Source organism: Lycorma delicatula, chromosome 7, assembly GCF_047948215.1.
Source record: "Lycorma delicatula isolate Av1 chromosome 7, ASM4794821v1, whole genome shotgun sequence".
NCBI classification, from domain to species: Eukaryota; Metazoa; Arthropoda; class Insecta; order Hemiptera; family Fulgoridae; genus Lycorma; species Lycorma delicatula.
The window spans coordinates 98,469,489-98,492,690 of record NC_134461.1 but is presented as its reverse complement, the minus strand read 5'-3'; the positions used below and the strand labels follow the sequence as shown (position 1 = coordinate 98,492,690).

The 23,202-nt window shown below is 30.0% G+C and overlaps 1 protein-coding gene across 2 annotated transcripts in view; it reads right to left on the bottom strand.

The window, feature by feature from the left end:
- Positions 1 to 23,202, bottom strand: part of sick (sickie) — a 944,125-nt gene that overhangs the window by 257,242 nt on the left and 663,681 nt on the right. For both annotated transcript variants that reach the window (XM_075371421.1, XM_075371422.1), the window contains 7 exons: positions 22,591 to 22,718; positions 20,043 to 20,145; positions 17,756 to 17,939; positions 13,253 to 13,900; positions 8,841 to 8,979; positions 6,249 to 6,350; positions 937 to 1,048 (listed from right to left, as the gene is read on the bottom strand). In XM_075371421.1, the coding sequence (XP_075227536.1) occupies positions 937 to 1,048; positions 6,249 to 6,350; positions 8,841 to 8,979; positions 13,253 to 13,900; positions 17,756 to 17,939; positions 20,043 to 20,145; positions 22,591 to 22,718 (1,416 nt within the window). The remainder of the gene's footprint in view (positions 1 to 936; positions 1,049 to 6,248; positions 6,351 to 8,840; positions 8,980 to 13,252; positions 13,901 to 17,755; positions 17,940 to 20,042; positions 20,146 to 22,590; positions 22,719 to 23,202) is intronic.

The window sequence follows — 23,202 nt, the reverse complement described above, 5'->3', positions numbered from 1 at the left end:
CTCTTAATTTTATAGTAACGTTTTTGGACAAAAATTGACTGTTTTATAATAAAAGAGTAGCTTATATGTTTCTATTAATTGCTCAAAAATAGAATAGAATGTTTTATATGACTGAATGAACAATGTATTACCTATAAACAGTTACAGACAATTTTTAAGTATAGAAATAACTAATTTAAATCCCTTACTTAGAAAAATCAAGCATTACAAAAACAGAAAAAATATAACTAATGAATAAGACAAATTTGAGCATGATGATTGTTGGATTAGGGAAATAGTGCATTTAATTTATATATTTTTGTTATTTAAATATTTTTTATTAATAGCACAACAGTCATTTTATATAAGGTGACTAAGACGGCACAACTTTTCATATTTTTAATACTTTTGATTTAATCTCCACAAAAAATTCTGATGTAGAAAGATTTCTGCAAAGTTCTAAACATAAAGGAAAAATGAAAAACAGTAATAATAATTTTTTGCTACGAGAAAAAAAATTATAATAAAAATCCCTGCCAGAGTTCTTAAAAAATTACGGATTCTACAAAAAGATAAAGGCACATTTGGAATCAAAATAAATTATACTGTTTCAGGATTTGTTGATCTGAGATAAATTAATTGCCAAACTGAAATCCAGTTTGTAATTACAAAATAAAGTAACACAAAAACTGTACTTCCACTAATTCACCCCCCAAATTCACAGCAAACCCCATTCGTAACTAGTGCATACAAATCAAACTTTTTTACTCATTTGAATGGATAATTCTTGTTTTATTTCTTACATTTTTATAAAACAAAACAGGAATGAATGAATAACTCAAATTTTTCAGTAGCAACGTACAAATAATTCATAACTACAATAAATAAAATATAAAAAACTAGTATTAAAACAAAGTAAATTATATTTATATGTATAAAACTTAAATATGCTCTTACCTCTGTTCCTGTAACCGTTGAGCATAGAATGGTGCACCACCTTCCGACATATAGCCATCATTAATATCATTTGGTTCAGTCGTTTGTAGTAAATCTCCATCAGACATATAGCCTAAAAAAAGGATAAAATGTTTGATAGACAGATGGAACTTTATAGAAAACAAATGCTGTGAATAATAAATTTTAAGAGAATAAATAGACATATCATTAATTAATGGTTGAAAGAGAAACTACAAAGTGACTGGGAGAAGAAAATTGCATCTGAGATTGCTTTTCAACATAGTTTAAATAATAAATAATATTGATAATGAAAAACTGACTCCTTCATAATAAACTATTTTTTGCATATATTTTACAATAACGATAGCCTAAACTTAAAAAAAAAAAAATCAAAACCCGTGAAATCTCAATGAAAAATTTTGTAAAAGAAATTTTTTTGAAATTTTAAAATGAGCCCATGCCAATATTCTGTAAATATTTTTCATTATTTAATTTACCAAGAATGAATTAAAAAAAGAAACAAACAAAAAGAAAGGTTAAAAGAAAAATATAACGATGACAACAGATTTAAAAAAATTATTTTTAACTTTCAAACAGTTACAGTTAAATTTAAGTAATTAACTATTTTTGATCTACAGGTGTAACCCATTTTCACTGAGATTTTTGGATGATTGAACTTTTGTCTCAATGTTGCAGCTATAAACCCAGCTTTCATTTCCCGTTACGATCCTTTGCATGAATGTTTTATCGCCATTGTAACGAGGAACAACTTTGCTGCAACTCAATGCATGTACAATTTTTCAGTCAAAATGTCATAGCATGATCCAACTGAGATGCTAATCTCTTCTGCAAGTTCTGTGACAGTCAATCAGCAATTTGCATGCATCAGATCATTGATTTTCTGAATGTGTGTGTCATCAGTTGAAATCAAAGCCTTCTTGGTCGAGGGTTATCTTCAATTGACACCACTTTTAAATCGTGAAAACTATTCATAACATTGCATACAACCCAAAGCATCATCTCTGTGAAAACAGAAAACATTTTGTGAAAATTTTCCTTTTTCATGCAAAATTTTGACATCACATCATTTCTCCCGAAAATTGTACAAAATAAAAATTGCTACTAACACTTAAACACATTGCACTCAAATAATAATAGCACAAAATCTAAACAAGATATCAACAATCCAAGAACATGTGGTTACAGAGGAGGTTATCCAAAACACAATGCTGCCAACTGCATGTTTATATATCTCCGTGGCACGTAATTAAAAAAGTTCAGTTATTTTCTGAACAGACCTTGTATGTAAACTCAAGATATAAGATAAATATGCTAATTACAAGAAGTGCTGCTTTGTAAACATGGAGGCATTTTGCTGAAAGCATTTTTTTATATCTATATTTACATAAAACACCTTCATTAAGCAAACGTAAGCTTAAACCTTTTGAGATCTTATGCTAGAGAAGAATAAAGGATGCCTTACATAGATGAAATGCTGATTGGTTATTTTTTATTAATATTTACGAAAAAACTTGGGAGAATAATGTAGTAAAATTGTGCAATAGAGTTTAAGGAAGCAGTTTACATAATTTATGATGATTTCAAGGAAAGGAAAAAAATACAGAAAACACTTCAGAAAGGTAGACCAGAAAGGCCCACTAATCTTTAGTTTGTCGAGGATAGGAAAATGAAAATATATATAAAAATGAAAATTCTTTTTTTAATTGTAAATACTTTATGCTTCAAACATTATAATGTGAGGGTTATTCAAATAAATACATTTTTTCTCTTTTTCTGTCTAGCCTCCGGAACCACTATAAGGTATTACTAGAGAGGTTGAATGACGATGATATGTATGAATATAAATGAAGTGTAGCCTTGTACAGTCTCAGGTCGACCATTTCTGAGATGTGTGGTTAATTGAAACCCAACCACCAAAGAACACCATCCTCAATCTAGTATTCAAATCCGTATAAAAGTACTGCATTTACTAGGATCTGAACCTTAGACCTCACAACTTCAAAACCCGCTGATTTGGATTGACAAGTTCACTACTAGACCAACTCAGTGGTTTATTCAAATATAGACTGGAATTTTTTTACACAACTTTATTGATATTAGGTAAAAATACAAATAAATTACCTTATTTTTCTATATAGTTTCCTTCAACATAAATACATCATCACTGGATAGTAGTTTCTGATCCCCTTATCAAAAAACAACAAGATGGCTGCCCCAAAAACCAACTGCGCACATAATGCTTGTCTGCGACATTATCTTAGAATCTTTCCTCCCCTAATGCTTTTTTTAACAAACCAAACACATGGTGATTGTACAGTGGGTGTTGCAAGTGGTGTCCACTGAATTTTAGCATGTTTATTGCGAGTCTGATGTATGTGGCCATGAGTTGTGTTCTGGGGTGTGGTTGTGAAGGAAGATGACATTGCGAATCAGTTGCCAGTGTTTATTGTTGAGATGAGCAGCCTTGACGTCATCCATCAACTGGTAGTAGTATGCCGCGTTTACTGACCTTCGTTTGTGCAGGAAATCTTATCAGCCAGCACATCTTTTGAGTCCCAAAACACAGTTGCCAGAACTTTTCCAGCTGACAAGCATTTCTTAGCCTTGATTGATGCCTCCTCCCCACTTTTCCATCACTTCATAATTGTCTCTTGCTTTCTGGGGTGTAGTAGTGAACTCATGTTTCATCACAGGTCACAATATGGTCCCAAAAATGCCTCTGCTTCCTCAAAGCAGTTCATAAACCACTGATAGATGTCTTTTCAGACATTTTTCTTTGCCTCAGTGAGAAGACATGGAACCCACCTCATCAACACTTTGCTGCATCCAAAAGTATTTGACAACATTATATGCATACTCCCTACACTTAACCACCCTCTGTTGCAATTTCAGCGACAGTTATGCGACATTCACCTTCCACAAAGTCACAAACAGGCTGAATGTTGTCATCATTGAGACACTGGTCCACAGATGATGTTTGTGACTTTTGTTCACTGCATTACAGCCATTACAACATTTTTTGGCCAAATCAAATACTTGAGTGTTTGACAGGATAGCATCTCTGAACTGTGCCTGGAGTTGTTAAAATTTCAGAAAATTTGCCACTTTTGTTGGTGAGAAATTGGATTATAATTCATTACTCAATCGATGATGGTACCTCCTGCTGAGACATTCTGCTATTGATGCGGGAACATGACCTACGAACATGGCTGGCTGGTTGATCCCCTCCACTAATATCCAACTAATTACCTGCCCCACTGTATTCACTGCTTTTCCTCAATCCGCGCAACAAAATTCCATTTTATATTTAAATGACCCTCGTATTGGTCAAATATAATGAAACACATTCAGCTTTACAATTTAAAAATCAACCGTACAATGTCAACTGTTACACTTCAGACAAAAAAATTTTTTTTTAATGTTTCTCCAAGTGCAATACCATTTCTTGAATTGCTTTTTTGCATATATTACAGATCTGTAAATACAATTTTTCTATCACCCTTGGTTTTAAATAAATTACGCTTAAAAAAAAATTAAGTGAAAATATAGTTAAAATCTGTAAAATTTATAATTTTGCATGGCCATACCTGTGTTACAATGATTTCGCTGATGCTTTTTTTTTATAAATAGTCTCAGGCACATTCTGAATTAATGTCAAACAGTAATTGGCTAGCATATTAGTATTCCTTTTCTCTTTACAGCGGCTTTCCATCACTGAAATGTCTTTGTAGAAACGTTCACTGTGTTCGTCACTTATGTCTCCTAGTTTGAGAAGGGGTAAAAATATTTTTTTGGGTTCAACTAAGGGCTCATGAATAATATTTTTCCCAATTGGAGTTAAGTTATCTTGTTTCTTCCACTCTTTGGTAACATAATGCTTATCCCTAGCTCGGCCCATTCGCAAAAAAAACATATGTACTTAGTATAGCCTAACTGCATGCCTAACAAAATAGCTATAACTTTCAAATCACCATATATGTTCGAGCCATGTTTTTTATAATTTATTTTTTCAAGAATGTCTTTCATCACATCATATGTCCTTTCAAATTAATCCCATAAGCAACTGGTATCGAAGGATATTTGTTACTGATGGGTAACCGCTTTTAAACTATACTTGGACGAATCTATGAAAAGGTGCCAGTCCTCAGGTTTATGAAATTATCCTAAGTGCAACATAAGCTCATCAGAATTTGTGCAACAAACCAAATTATTTTCCATCAATAAAGTATTGAGAAAGTTCTTTTTGTCAGCTTTGAAAGTCTGAAATTTTTGTATTTTTTAAAAATAAATTTCAACCTTGCAGTCTTGATCCTAACAGTTCAGCTTGATTTTTTGATAAATTTAAATCCCTAGCCAAGTCATTTAATTCCACCTTGTGATATAAGATGTGGCTTACTGGAAGATAATTCAAAATCATTGTTGTCTTTTTCAGTACTGCCTGATTCTTCATCGCTGCTTTTGAAACATACATTCACAGTGGCTCAGGAACTGGAATAATTTCACTGTAAGGTATAGGCCACTTGTTAAAGAAAAGGAAAAATCGGTTACATTATCCTTTGATTCATGTCAAACATAGGTACATCAAATGGCAAAGCCTTCCATTCCTTTCAGCCGTCCTCTTAAATATACAGAACAATTAGTGCATACTATGACAAGTTTTATCCTTATCACCAATTTTACACTGAAAGTACAAATGATATGCCTTTTTAATTAAAGGTATAATGTTTTTTCTACTTGACTTTACAGTAAACTCACCACATACATAAAAAAAAGCATCCACATCATTTACACAAATTTGAGGCATTATGTATGACGATGCACAGTTAACAAACTTAAAACAGCAATAAGACTTAACAAAATTAATTCATTCTTAAATTCACTGCTTAATACAAACAACACAGCTATGTTTTCAGCTACATGTTTTGACCTGAACAGACATTATTAATCTTGTGCATGAAGACTCACTCTTCATTATTAGATGTGATGTCATAATATGCGACTATGATATGATTTAACTCTTTGTCTAGTATTGTTAATTTATAGCTTACAAAATCTGTTAACAAAGTTAAACAATAAAAAATGAGCTAAAAAAATAAAATATAGGAGCTTAAAATGCTAGTTGAAAAATGAAAGAAATCCTTTAATTAAAATTTAAAAATTTTTCAAAAATGGTGGGTGATAAAAAGATTCTGAGTTCATATTCGTTTTCAGCATAAAAAACAGATTAAAATCATGCATCATATGTTAGGAAACAAAAATTATGCCATTCAGCGTTATTAAAGAAAAATTACCTGCAGCAATGTCAATGTTGGTATAATCACCATCTCCTTTGCCTCTCTCTTCATTAAGACGGTGGACAAAATATTCTGGCAAGCGTCCCATGTTTCGAAATTCTGAAAAGAGTTTCAAGAGTTTTATAAAATGTTAATAACAATCTGATATGTAAAGATATAAATTACATCAGTGAAGTCATAATTCTTCCAAAATTTACTGACTAGAATACCTTACTGACCTGACAAACTAACTTTGCATTAAATAAACAATGGTACATATTAATTAACAAATTATTTATATTTAATAAGTTAAAAAAATCATATATATTATAGTATAATATTAGCATGAGATGAAATTTCAACTGTTGCAATGAAATTGCAATTGTAGATTTGCCAAATATCTTGAGAAAACTGCAGAAAAAGTTGCCCAAATAACTATAAATATTACATTTTATATCTGTTGAGATTATAACATCGGAGAACAATATTTAGAACTTGTATGAGAGATGGTAGCACATTATTACATCCTGGATGAAACCAGAAATTGATTAACTTAAGCTGTCTGACACAGTAAAAAGATTTCAATTTAATTAACCAGAAATAACACAGTGTATCTATAATTATCATCTACATAAATAGATCAATATTTTGCTTTCTTCTTGATACACAGCTTCATTTAATATCTCATTATTTAATTTCTTTATTGTTTTAAAGTCTGACTGATCATTCGTGCAATGTATAAAGAATTGTAATAATATCTCTATTCCTTCCATACAATCACTAACAGTAACATGTCACCAATTTCATACAATTCATGAACACGCTGCAGCAATTCACCTTTTTTCTAACTCATGCAATTGTCTAAATTATTTTTCTAATTGTAAAATTTTTATGACCAAAAAACCATCACTGTTCAATACAGTAAAATTGATTATAAATAGAAGCAATAACATGCTTAGATTTGTATTCCAGGTTTATACTGTGGTCTTAACCCACTGGCTTGCATAGCCGGCCACACCCTGGCCGCCCATTGGCTTACACAGCTGGCCGCACATTTCAAGTTCATTATTACAAGCTATGAGACAGACTGAGCAGCGGCAGCTTCTTCTTAGTATTTCCTTCTTTCTGTCGATAGATGACATTCTATTGCTTCTTTCTGCACTTTCCTGCTTTCTTCACTTGGCATGACATGTTATATACCATTCTGAAAAATCGATCTATTGAATGAATGGTATATAACACAATAAATTTCTCTCAATACATCACGAGTTACAAGCATTTGTTTTTAGTGATTTCCCCAACCACGCAGTAGTAAAAATGGCATACCTTAAGAAGTACCTCTCAGAGGAGAAACTTGAAAAAATGATGAACAAAAGTGACAGTGATGTATCAGAAAGTGACATTTTTGAAAAAAGTGATTCTATAATAGTTATAATAATGAAGACAGTGAGGTAAATGATACTAAGGTATGATGATAGTAAGGAAAATTAAACTGGTAGTGATAATGAAGTTGTTGCATCAAGTGTGAGGTTCGCTAAAAACCAGAAAGTAGAAAAGTGGAAATGGGGAATAAATGAGAATAAACCTTCCAAAATACCATTTTCTGGTTCTAGTGGCATCAACCCTAGGATAGGAGTCAACTCCCTCCTCAACCAAACCCCTCAGATTTGTACAAAAAATGGTTCATGTTTCTTTTTGGGATGATGTAGCAGTGCAAAAAAAATAGGTATGCAACAGATTTCTATCAAAAGTACCCTAATTCAGAATCAAAAAATACTTGGTTTCCCACTACATCTGATGAAATTCAAGCATATTTTACTTCCTTGTACAAAGTAAAGTATTGTGATCACAAAAAATTTTGGTTTTCAGATTTCAACAGAAATATTGATCTTGACAATCCCTAAATCCATTTTGACTATTTTCGGCATGACATCTGTATGTTCGTATGTTTAACTAAACGCATCGCAACGTACGTATTGCATAACTAAAAAACAATTACCTGTAGAATGTTGAAATTTTGAATTTAGGACTGCTGTAACGCCCCCTTTTGATTGCAATCGACTGGATCAAAAGTGTCCAAAAAAGCCCAAACCTGAGTCAGATTTTGACAAACAAGATGTTCTATTTCAGTTAAATATAACTGGAGAAAAGAAAGGAAGAAATAACCAAATAAATTAAAATAAAATAACAATAGAAGGTATCAAAACGTTAAAAAACAGAAGAAAATAGATTTAATAAATAATAATAAAAAAATGATCAAAATGCACTCTAGCAAGAAAGTATGTTCATTATAAATAATTTTAATTAATTACTATTTTTATTTTTTACTGCTGTAAGTGCTTTCCGAGTGAACACAATGTCATTAACAATGGTTCACTTTTTTTTTATGAAAAGGTTAAAAAATGAATTGACTATTAAATATTTTAAACATTAACCATAATTGTGTACTTCATTTAAATATATGCAATTCCTCTTGCTACATTGGTTATTAATGTGCAATTAAAGAGACACTATTTTATGATTGATCACCCTGTTTCCAGATAATATAACCTCCCCAAAAAAAAATTAAAAAAATTGTGCTTAAGATATATAATTTTTTTTTTTAATTACCTGAGGTAGGTATTGTATGTGATGTTACAACTACACTTCGTTTATAACCTCTGAGTAACGGCTGCATAGGTTTAACATTAACAGTTGTTTCTTCTTCCTCTATTATAGACTGCTTTTCATCAGAACATTCAACAACCAACTGTAAATAAAAATACAAAATTTATAAAAGCAGTTTGATAAAAACAGCTAAAAATTATTAACTGGTAAAAGCTTCATGTAAAAAAAATTAATTTGTTTTGAAAACATAAAGTACTTTTAGGGGGCAGAGCAGTAGAAGAATACAGGATTAGATGAAACCATGAAAAATATTTATATAGAATACAAACATCTTGCAGTGAAATTTCAATAGATGATAATTTTATGATGGATTGGCAATAGAAAAATATAAAGAGAAGGATTAATGACAGGACAATAATAACAGCAATTTTGTTATATATGCAGCAGAAACTTACATATAGTTTAAATGAAACAGGAGGATACTAAATTGTGAACACAGAGTTTATGAGTATTTATCATAAACATATTTATCATAATCATATTTATAATCATAATTATATTTATCACATTTATCATAAAAAGGGAATATCTTGTAAGCAACAATTTCTAAATGAGGAAATTAGAAGGGCCTGCAGTCACAAATCAGTAGATAAAAGTGTGTTAAAAATGGTTAATATGACCACCTTTAAGTTACATCACCAAGAATTATATTTGGCTGGTAGCCATCTTTTTTTTTTGAAGCAAGAGAAATACCAAGAAGACAAAGTTTGCCAGATATAAAAAATTTAGTAATTTAATACATACATGATACAAAAATTATGAGTTACATGTAAAAACAAAAATAAAAAAATTTAGAACTTTAATTATAGGTTTACTGACTTACTAAAAATTACTTAAATCTGAAGAAAAAACACTCACTCAGTGCTTGACTTCTTTTTCATGAACAGGCACAATGGTTAAATATAAATGAATAAACACCAACACTGACACTACTGTTGAACATACTCTACATTTTGAAGCTATTATAAATATATATTTAAATAGAATATAATAATTTCATTAGTTGAAAGACTTCCCCTACTGAACAAAGACAGTATATATATATATATATATATACAGGGTGATTCAAAGAAACGGGAAATTTTGAAAGTTGTGTTGGTAGCCATGGGCGATTGGTACTACTTGATAAGTGGCGCCAGCTTCTCTAACCTAACCTGGCCATTTAGTTGTCACGGATCCTTGGAGTGGTGAGCAACATGCATTTGCTATCAAAGCGTTTTACAAAAACAATGACAGACAGTGTGGAGGGAGCGCGTAGAGAATTTCGCCGTCATTTTAATCTGGGACGGCACGACCGTGTTCCATCAGCACATAAAATTAAAACATGGATATCTAATTTTGAGGAAACTGGTTCATCAATAAAAAGAAACCTCCAGGCCGTGAGTGAACCATCCGTACACCACAGAATGTTCAAGCTTTATAAGATGCTGTTACACGAAGTCCACATCGGTCAATCCGTCGTCTCTCAGCTTCTTTACAATTGCATAGTTCAAGTGTTCGAAGAATGTTAGCGAAGGACTTGCAATTCCATCCATACAAGTTGCAGATCGTCCAGGAACTAAAACCGAACGATGCAGTTGTACGAGCACAATTCTGTAATATAATGCTTCAGAAGATAAATGATAACGAAGAGTTTGTTCACGAACTGTGGATGTCAGACGAAGTGCATTTCCACCTCAGTGGATTTGTTAACAAGCAAAATTTCAGATACTGGCCACAAGAAAATCCTACGCAGCTACACCAGCGTCCGTTGCACAGCCAGAAAGTGACCGTGTGGTGTGCTATGTCATCTTACGGTGTTATAGGCCCTTATTTTTTTGAGGATGACAACGGTCTTGCGATTACAGTGACGTCGGGCTCGTTACGTAGCCATGCTTGAAACCTTTGTTGTGGAACAAAAAAAAGAGATTTCCAACGATTCTTAACACAGCCTGGTTTCAACAAGACGGAGCAACGTCACATTCTGCACGAATATCGATGGCAGCTGTACGCCAATTGTTTGGACAATGTGTCATTTCACGAAATGGTGACATTAGATGGCCTCCCAGATCGCCTGATCTCTCAGCTTGCGATTACTTTTTGTGGGGGTCACCTTAAAAGCAAAGTGTTCCACAGTAGACCTTGCTACAACGGAAGAACTGAAAGCAAAGATCCGAGAAGCAATTGCGGAAATTCCAATTGAGATGTTACGTCAAACCATGAACAATTTAACGAAGAGACTTCGTGAGTGTTTACGTAGAAGAGGAGGTCACCTGCAAGATGTCATCTTTAAAAAATAAACTAAAATGTATGTATCCTAAAACGGCAACATTTGTACAATTACATGAAAGAAAATTCATTTTCTAAAAAAAAATTTTCATTAACGTTATTTAATTTTTTTAATTTCCCGTTTCTTTGGATCACCTGTATATAATGAATTGTTTCTACATATAAAGGTGTACATTAAGTTTCTATTTCACATTATCATTAGTTTTTCTGTAATGCAGCATGTAAAGAATAATGCTTTGACAGAAGGGTTGTTCACTGTACAACCAATTCCTAGAATGAACCAAGGGATAATACCACTTATTAAGCTAAGAACTGTTACATTTTGGAGGAATTGGCAAGCTGATATAAAGCTGTTGATACAGCCTAGTGGAGAAGTCAATTCATTTTAGTTTATCAGTTTCATTCATTTCTTAATTTAATCTTTGGTTTATCTCAGCAACTACAGTATTTCCATTCCAAGCAAACAACAAAAACAGTAGCATTATTAATACTGATTATTGTTAATAACTTGTTATTCAAAATTATTAAAATATAAGTGGCAGACTGAAAAAACTAATAGGAATAAAAAAAATCTTATGAAAAACTAAAACAGTTATAGGTATAAAAAAATGGGCTTCCAGAATTTAGCTTTTGAAAAGAAATAAGTTTCCATTCAACTCCTTGATCAGTGATTTTATTTGCAAAATGTTCTGCATTAATGGTACTTTTATAGATCGTAACATTTCCGACATGATTTTGATACCTTAAGTATGTGACTACAACATAAATGTAATATGTAGTCAAAGAATGTATAGAGGGGGGAAGAGTTTCCCACCTTCATTTGAATACTTCAGTAACTTCTTATTTTCTTCATTACACAAAGAAAATGTGTTAGTTTTTACTTTGCAATTTTAGTGCATGTACAATCTTCACAAGCAAAAGATTATTTTGTATAAAATAATATTTCCATTTATCAACAATTTTTAATAAAAGTGTCGGAAGCACTTCTTCATCGTCAGGGATTATTTTAAGTTATTAATTTAATATTGTTACCTTCATAATAGTCGACTATCAATTATTAAAATAAGTTACACATTAACAAAATGTAATACCATGTCCATATGATGTTTACGACTATTACTTATTTTAATTATTAACAATCGACTATTACAAATGTCACAATTTTAACTTTAGTTTAATAACTTCAAATAATCCCTGATGATGGAGAATTAATAACGAAAGCGCTCAGATAATTGTATTAAAAATTGTTTGTAAGTGGAAATATTATTTTATACAAAACATATTAATACAAACGGTGCCAAATACTTTGAAAATTAAATCTAAAAGATTATTGTTTTACAAACAATAAAAAAAGGAAAGAATTTCATCACAAATTTATTAAAATATTAATTTAATTTTGCTTGGCAGATGAAAAAGATTACACAGAAAAAAATATGTTTTGAAGTTTACTTTTTAATATTATCTGACAATAGAATTAGTTCCTCATATTCTTCATGGTAAACATTTACTTAATGTGCCAAATTTTTAAAATCTTTTACATATGTAATTTGTCATATGATTTAAATCTTTATTGGCACATCAATGACTATTATCTTAAATTATATTACTTTAAGTTTTGCCGATATGACTGGTTAAATTAACCCTTCACAACTAATTTACATAAGTATCTCCTACTATTTATGAATTCATCATATTGTATTTGTTTTTATACTGACAGATAATATTTAAAGATGTTTTTATTTAATGATTTTTTTTTTAGTATTTTCATGTACACCATAAAAAATTTACAAAGTATATTGAAAAGCATGAAATTTACAGACATGAAAAATTAGCAAAAACAACATATTAAATGAATAAATAAAATACAAGATCTATTTTTTAGTCATATCTTGAATATATTTTCCAAATATTTCAAAACTGGCAACATTCACTATAAAAATACTGATACAGAACCCTGCTTGGATAACACCATGGATGAAAGAGCTGAATAAAAAGTTCAAACATAAACATATTGCATAGATTCAGAAAATGAGTTATTTTATTTTCATTTGTTTTTAAAATAAAAATCAGAAAACATTAGGACAAACCTTTTTTTCATTAGAAGAAAAATCATCCAAATGTTTTGGGTCAGACTGTTGAGGAGAAACTGCTTGAGCTGGCATTGGAGCTACACTATGAGTAGGCTTTGAAGTTCCCTTGACTGCAGCAGTTGGTTTTGGAATTCCACTTCCTCCAGCCATCCTTAGTGGTTCTCCTATAGTTTCAGCATTTAATGGTTCTTCCATTATTATAGTATTTGTAATTTGCTGCTGATGTAACTGCTGTTGTTGTTGCTGCTGCTGTAACTGTTGTTGTTGCTGCTGCTGCTGTAACTGCTGTTGTTGTTGCTGCTGTAACTGCTGTTGTTGTTGCTGCTGTTGCAGTTGTTGTTGCTGTTGAAATTGGTACTGTTGATGCAGATGCTGCTGTTGCAGTTGTTGTTGGTGCTGTTGCTGTTGTTGCTGCTGGTGCTGCTGTTGTTGCTGGTGCTGCTGTTGTTGTAGCTGCTGTTTAGCAAGTTGCTGGTCTTGTTGCAATCGTGTAGTTGGTGTTGACTGTTTCTGATTAAGATGCTGCTGTTGTAAATGAATTTGCTGTTGATTAATTTCTTGCTGATGCTGAAGCTGTGCTTGCTGTTGCATTTGCTGCTGATTATGTTGTATGTATTGCACCTGATGAGCCTGCATAGCTCTTGGCTGGAACAGGATTATTAAAAAAAAAAAGCTTAATTTAATTTGTATATAGAAAAGATGTAATATTCAGACACTTGAGAAAAATCAGTTAATACAAAATATTTTAAGAAGGTGTTAAAACACGGATATTGTATCAATCAATTCTAGAAACACTGAATAATTCACTTGCAATGTTATTTGTAAATGTTACATAGTGACACTAGCTGAAGTGAAGCTGGATTCAGGGATGGGCAATGAATCGGTATGGGGTGAACCCATAATATTTTTGTTTTTTAAATTAATTGTAAAAATAAATTTCATTAGAGTACTAGACATAAACAAAGAGAAAAATGAAAGTAGTGTTTAAGGCAATGGTGAGAATAGTGTTCCTAATGGAGGTGATACTCATTTAATATTTTAATTTTTAAATGGCAATGAACTTTTTTTATTAATTTTTAAGGCTATAAGCACTAGTCAAAAAAAGTCAACAAAAGTTATCCATCCAAAACAAACTATAACTAGAGACTTTAATGGTTGGCAGAAACAATTTTATAAAAATGTTTTTTCTGTAACATTTTAATTTAACTTCACAACCTTTATTTTTCAAAGAATACTCTCTTACACAATCTGACTGGGAAAATGTAGTTTTTAAATCCATTGTCCCATTTTTCAGGAATTAGAAATCTTTTATTAAAAAAACTGGATCAAATATTATTTAAACTAGATTTTATGGGAAACAGGCAAATTATGTAGGAATAAAAACCATAAAATTATTATTAAAATTAATGCGTTATGAAGTGATTATTTTTCTTTTTGTTATAAAATTAACACTATTCTTTTGATGAAGAATAAAAATAAACTGAAATTAAGTAATCTGTAACAAACTATTTACTAAATATATTTAATTTTTTGTTTCTTGCCAAAATATGTAATTTGGTGACAAAAAAACTGCCTCATTTAAATTAATTTTTATCTAATATAATCCAGTTAAAAGCTGCTGAAATTATAACTGCCACCATCAAAATTAGTTCTACTGCTAAAGCCAATCTACTGATCAAACTAAAAAAAACAGATGAAAATTGTAAAAAAAAAATAAAGGAAATGTTGAAGCAACAGGAATTAAACTAACAGTTTAGTTTAACATTCCAGTGTGGATATGCAATGAAATCAGAAGCTACAATCAATTCTTACAGAAAAATAGGAATATTATGTTAAACATAATAAATTAAATAAACAAAAAACATTTTATCTATTAAATAAGAAAAAAAACAATAATAAATAAGCACAAATGAAAGCAGCATTTTAAAATTACCACAAGAAGCTCTCATGAAGCTAAGCTAAAGAAGTATCATTGCACTGCACTGGTTTTTGAGCTTCTAAAAGTCTCAATTACTCTGCTGGATATAACAACTGAAATTAAAATAACTCACTTTCTGAATATATTCTAATAAACTTCCAAAATATCTCTTTGGAATTTTTACTGAGCTCCTATGTCAATTCTTCTGTATATAATGGAATACCATTGTCACCATTGCACAACAATTGGTGAAAATAATAACAACAAATGATAAAAATAATAGTTGGTGGAACATGGTACCTGTTTTGAAATGGTCAGGAAACCACTTTTGTATATACTTGCATGGTATAATATTTGATTTGTGTTATGCATGCTCATTTAATTTTTTATTTTACCAAATTTAATGCATTTGTACATTTCATATAAATAAATTGATGCAATATATGAACTTCTGGACATTCTTGTGGTTACTATTTTTTGTATCTAAGTCTTGCTTCCAACAAGCTTATTTGTAAAGAGGTTCTGGCAAATATAATGCTTGGATAGGTTCTTTGTTATTTTACGGTATATTTGTGTATATTAATTTGTAGTTTGAAAGCAATAAGGCAATGCTTTTTTAAATTTTTTAAGACTTTTATTGATTTATATATTTTTTTTATATAAGTAATTATTTATAATAATAACAATATATTATTTAATATTATACATTATTATTATTATTATTATAAACATAATAATATTATTATTAATTTAATATTATTTAAATATAATTATAAATATTCTCTTTAAATACAAATTATAATACAAACATCTATTTATTATATTACACTTGTATTCATATTTTTATATTTACTAAGCATTTTTATGTACATGTATAGTCATACTTATATGTACAATCATATGTTTTAGCATGTATAGTTTTATGTTTACGTTTGTTATAGTCATTAGCATACAATATATATTTAAGCCTACAAATGCACAATAAAATATGTAATTGTCAACCTTATTTCACCTCATTTTTTTTTTAATTAATAGATTATAAGGCTAATTTAACATATTGTACAAATTTATTTAGAAAATTAAGAATTATTGAAATATGATTTAATTATATTTAAACTGTAATTAATTTTTAATATGATGGTAAAAAGAAAGTCAGAAAAACTACAAAAACTTAAAATACTTGGGTATTTATTGAATCTGGAATATAACCAGAGTAAGTTTATCAAAATATAAATTTATTTACCATAATTTTCAGACATGGTAAAAATAAGTCACGTGAATACAAACTTTAAATAAAATCTGATGAGCTAAAATTTATTTGATCCACATGACCACTCTTATTAACCTACTATCTATATAATAAAAGCAGACGGTGTACATATACATGGTTTTTTCTACATAAATCAGTTTTTAAAAATATCGCTCAAATATAATTAATTACACTTACACAGAATATATTAACATAATAATATTAATGATTTAAATAAATGGATTTTTTATTCAACAACAATACACTGATTCCAATGACTGTTACTATAATGGATGGTACTGAAATTTATAGCACGTGAAAAATGCCATCTCTGACAGCAGCTTAAACCCAAAGGAACCTTTGGACGAAAGGCAGAAATTTTACACTCCACTATGAAGATAGGCATTATAATAATAATAATAATGAAAAAATATAACAATAAACATCTTCTAACAAAAGATGACTGTATCGATGCAAAAATAAAATCTGGAAATTTTTATGTTTATAAACAAATAATTTCTCTAAAAATTGTCCAAACATTACTATTTTTATGTGATATAATCTGATAATTAATCTTTATTAGAAATGAGATAGGCAAATAAATAATTCGTGAGGTAAATTTTTGAAACGAAGATGAAGTTATGAAAGTTAAGCAATAATGAAGATAATTGTTAAGTACCATATAACTATATTTTTAGGCTACTGAAAATATTGATTGAGAAATATTAGGCAGTAAAGGAAGCTTAAAAGAAAATATGCAGAAATTATAACACCAGTATGAGATAAAAACAAATTTTCATGGTTATTACATGAATTATTTTATAGTTATTCAGTATTTTCATGTATTTACCTTTACAATATTTCATGTATTTACATCTTAATTGATTAATACTAGACTTTAATCATTAGATTAAACTTTAGATTAATCATTAGATTAGACTTTAATCTTTAGATTTAATACTAGACTTTGATGTATCAATGCAAACACTTGGATAGTTCCTTTTTTTTGGACATAAGAGCATCTCTGATGTATTTAATGTATTAATATGTAATGATCGGAATACAAAATTTATTTACTTATCAGTAACTATACAGTTATTGTCAATAACAAGTTCTACAGACCTATAGAAGATCATCTTAATTAATTTTGAGAAGCAAAAGTATTTTTTTTCTACAATTGCTTAATCTGCAGCGCCATAATAAAAGTTAACAAATTAAGTATTTTGATATTTATTATGGTATATAAGTGAGTAAAACTTTCTGAACATTTAAGAAAGGTACCTAAAAGTAATACAATTTTTATTTTTTGAAATTAATTCAATTAAATACTAACCTCTTCACTTACAGCTTTTTCTGATGGTACTTGTTCTGTTTTAACAGCAGCAGGTCTATTGAGAACAGATTTGCTAGGAACTCGAACTACTCTTGTTTCTCCACCTCCAGCCTTAACTAATTTTTTTCTTAAATTAGGATTTTTATTTAAATCATTCTGGCCAACCTCTTTCCTATCTGAAGCACTGAAAAAGGAAGAAAATTAACAAATTTTAAAAAATAAGAAAAGAAATTATTTTAAAATAAGCTTTTTACATGCTGTAAAAAAACAAAAAAAAATAGATAAAGAAAATTCTGAACGAATGAAGGATTTACGAAATTATATTCCATTCTTCTGTTGTAATAAGACAGCACTGGGTTGAAATTTGGGATATATAAATCCCACTTTTGCCCTGATTTTCAACCATCAAATAAAGGGAAATAACGGTAAATTATATTTTTTTTAAAACTATTTTTTTATACTTGTTGAATATTCCACCAAATTCAGCTAACTTATTGATGAAAATAATTACTCCAATAAATAAACTTTTAAGCCCCAAGAAAACAAGGGGGCTAAATGGTACTTGTATTTAAAATATCAATGTTTTTCAATTTTAATTTTCAAGAATGAAAATCAAACCGCATCTAATATTAATGTAGAAGACATGGGAAATTTTTTTTTTAAAAAAGGAAGGTCATCTCATGGGAACTTAAATTTTTAAAATTAAAAATTTTTAATTTTTTTATAATTTCTGATAATTAATCTATTTTTCATGTTGTAACTGTTATTAAACATTTTATATGAGTTAGCCATCTAGCGAAGAAATCAAATGAAATGGCACTAAATTTTTTTTTTTTACTAAGAATTTTTTTTCTCAATTTTACCTTTAACACTGCATAATTTTTAAGGTAAAAATATCTTGTGGAGTTAAATCGGACCCAAATTCTTTTTACAGTACAATTAGATATTTTTTGCAATTGTACTCTAAATACTGGATAATTAAGTCATTAATATATATAAACCCTATGGCATATTTAAACAAATATCTTTTAAGAATAATGCAGGGAAAGTTACACAAAATTTTGCCAGCGTTTTTATGTTACTTAAAATAAAATTTAAAAAAATACAACCTTAATATCTTTTCAGTGGATTCACCATCATTAGAGGCATAATTTCGACATAAACAAAGAATTATCATTACTGTTCAATAGACTGTTACCACATATATGCCTAATTTAATATCAGCGGGCAAACACAATTGCAACTAGGATGTGAGCTGGCGCACAGTATACAGACATGCTAATACAAGCATCACTACCACCGCGCAGATGCCCATGCAGTTCTCTCACCATAGCGGTGCTGCAGCCCAACCACTCTCAGGCTCCAACAAAAGAGCATTCACCATGAGAGTGATGGCAATTCATCGTCGACCACCACCTGGAGAAGACCAAGAAGTTCCTCAGCCGGCTCAACATGGGACTTACCGGTAGATACCAACATCCCCACCGAAGCCACAGGCCTGGCCGGCCTGCTGAGGGAGCTGCTGGATATGGATGCTACCTTCCCGCTCCAGCTCCAGCTCGCCGGGCTTCAATTGCCCTAGGTGTGGCGAACTTAGCAGCAGGAGCCGGCCCAACATAAAATCGCTCGGGTAGAACTGCCTCGGCTGCGCCAATGAAGGACGACCAACGCCGTGACATTGCCACTGGGGCTGCCACTGCCATGCTGTAGTGGGGAACCAACTTCTACTGAGGGAAAACCTGGTCGGACTTCAATGGACGAGCCGCAAACTCCCAACTTTGCCGGAGACCAGCTTCTGGACCTAACGCAAAACATGGCCCTTTTCAGGGCCACCGCAAGGTTATGAACTGCATGCTGTTGAAGCCATTCAGTGACAAGACATTATTCACTTCAAATTAAAATATCATTTTTGAATTGAAACTTCATTAAATTTAAGTGAATATATATATATATATATATATAAAATACTTCCAATTCTTCAATTTGATATTTATTTTCGTTACATTGTTTTCTATAACATTTATGTTATTTTCCACAATTCAACATTTACACTTTTTCTATGTGTTGGATAATTGGAATAATGGAGTCAGTCACATGTCAGAGTTTATGTTCTTTATATTTTATAATAAATTTTCAGTTTCTCATACCAATACAGAATTTATCAGAGATTTTATAACAACATTTAATTTTAAATAATACATTTATCTTCAATTTACAATTTTTACTATTAATCAATATTTTCCTTTACATTTAGTAAATAAAAAAATATAATAATAATAATACAAACTTTGTTTTTGCATCACTATATAAACTGGTTGATGAATCACTTCTTTCTGAACGTGCAGAGCTAAATCCACTTGAACTAGAAGTACGTTTTGCACTGCCAACACCTAAAAATTAAAAATAACTAACTCACTACTTCTATGAATAATGATAATACACAACAGTAATAGATGATAAACAAATTAAATTGAACGATTTTTTTTTCTCTAATGATTAACTGCAACTGTTTAAATCAACTAAGATAAGATAAAACAGCATGTTCATTATTTTTATAGTAAAAATAATATTATTTAATTAATATACAACTCAGTAGCTAAAATTTAATGATAAAAATAATAACAAACATTAATAATTTTTAACATGGCAGTGTTTTACACTAGCAATAATGAAAGCATTTTATAACTTAAGATTAAAGTAGGATTTTTTTCAATGTATAAAATTTATGTACAGCAATTAGAATAATTACGTAGATCATTATCATTATCATCATCATGCACATTTTGCAGACTCTTGCTGCGTTTAAAACATAAAAATGTCCATATCTTCATTTCACGCCACACCTCCCTCCATTTCCATCTTATCTTTTGTATTCTTTCCCCCTTTGGTCATCCACTCCTTCTTTACACTTCAATTTATTATTTTATTAATTTATTATTTTCCTATGTATAATCTCTTCCATTTAACTCATCAATGACTACACTATTTGAACTTGTCCATCTATTTTAGCTAGCAAGGATTCCTCCTCCACCAAATCCCAGACCCTTTCATTTTTCATCCTTGTAGTTTCTCAGGCATTTCATCTCATTTCATATATTTCTGCTGTATATATAACATATTGCATACAGTAATCCTGATACATCATCTTTCTACTTTTCTGTTGCATGCAATTCAATTCAGTTCACTCCCCCATATTTATTGATTGTATCTTCAGAACGAACTTTCAACGCCTTTGCTTGCAATTTATCTTCTCATTATCTTTCTGCTATTTTATCTTTTTATTATTTTTTTTATTATACTTCCAAGCTGTGTTCACTGTCTTACACTTTTCATGTAGCTTTAGTATTTCTTTTCACACATTAAACTGGCTCCTTAACATCTCTGTTTACATTTCTCCATTCAACCACTCTCATTGTTCCTTCCCTGATATTTGATCAGCCACAGAAAAGTAAAAATGGTGAAAGGTTTACTGCACTATACAAACCCATAAGAAACAAAGGTAATAGAGAGGATGTGTAAGGGTTGAAAAAATGAAATTTAAGTACTATGGTAATTATAATGCAATCGTACATGAACAAAATAGTGAAAAATTAAAGGTTCAGGGGGTTTGCCATAAGAAAAACTCTAATAGGATTTAAAACAGAGTAATCAAGGATAAGAATGGAAGAGGAAATTAAAGGAAATTGTGGAAGCCAGGATAAGAAAATATGAGGCTTATGTTCTAAGCAGACCAAAGTAGAAGCTAGAAACTCTGCATGATGAAATTAATGAAATATATATCTATAAGCATGTAGTAAAAAAGCATGTAAAAAAATAAACCAAAAACAAAAGCAGAAACCAGAAAACAGTTTAAATGTCTATAATAATCTTATCTTTAAGTAATTTCTATTTATTTAAATGTCAAAATCACTCTATCAATTTTCACGATAACTGAAACATTTATTAAAACAATGTTCTTTGAAACCACAGACACTCAGAACAATATTTTATTAGCTGTTTTCCAAATCTGTTCCAACAACATGACACCTTCAAAGAAATGCTATATTGCAACACATCAGTTACTATGAGAGACAGGACATAATGCTAAATCAGTATGAATTACTTCTTTATTGTCCAAATAATGAAATGGTATGTGAGCTGTATTCTCTTTACTGTACACTAATTAGTACAGTAAACAGATCTTCTTCTTAAAAGTCAGAGAACAGAACTAAAAAATGCACTACTAGTCAAAACATTATAAAAACAATTAATATGAATTATACCTAATCTAGAAAAAAAAATCTTAGTTATCTATGTAAACTAAGGACAAACCTCATGCATACAATTCAGTCTGCAAACATCATACAAATTTTAATTTAAAAACCTAGTTGTAGTTATTTGCCTGGCTCTTATGTTGTAAACATTCCACAAAAGTTGAATTAAAGTAGACATGCAACCACTGAATATACATATCAGAAACTGTTCCTTGATTTCACTTGATTCTTGCAAGTAAATACAGGAGCAGTTCCTTTACATTGACTGTGTACTAGCAAATCTGCAATTCTTACCATGGTAGGAATAATGTAAAATACTGTATAATATTATATTATAATCTGAATAAAATATTTTTTACATTTAATCATGCTTTCAATGCAGGAGATGAGGGGGAAGAAAATTGTAGATGAACAGGCTCTTGTAAGGAATCAATTCTAAGAACATCTGATCTTGAAGATACTTAATCACAATAATTGTAAGTTACAAGCTATATAATTTATGAATAAAGATCGTACACCATACAGAGAAAACACAAAAAAATATATAGTTATATAACAATCATGAACTTTATACACACATACCTGGTTTACTTTTCTCTTTAGAATTAAATAGCTTAAATTTATCAAGCATAGAATTCTTGTTAGAGCCACTGTTATAAGGACTATTTAGTGAAGAAGATGAATTCCGAACAACTCCAACTGCTCGAACACTGAAAAATAATTTTAAAAATGTTTATTTTGTTAGATCAAATGTATGAAATGAAAAGTACATATTTTTCATTATTAAAAAAAAATTATAATTACACACATGTATATATAAAATTATTGGTTAAGCTTTAAATAATAATAATAATATGAAATTATGTATTATAAATATCTGTAACGTACATTAAAATGTTGAAAAATATGGTTTCAATATCTCAAGACTTTTTTAATATTTCAACTTTTTCTACTCTTTTGGATAAATGTGCACTAAAATATGAAAATATTTATTAAGTACTTTGCATTCAATTAAAAGCCTTGTCTTAAGAATCGTTGACTTGAGAATGAACAAGATTACCTCCAAATAAAACAGGACTTTCAAGGGATAATATTACAGATTATATGACTGTAATCAATATAAGAAAATTTCACTGTTGTTAGTGAAAAAAAACTGTTATTATTTACAATACAAATAAATGCTTTAAACTAAAA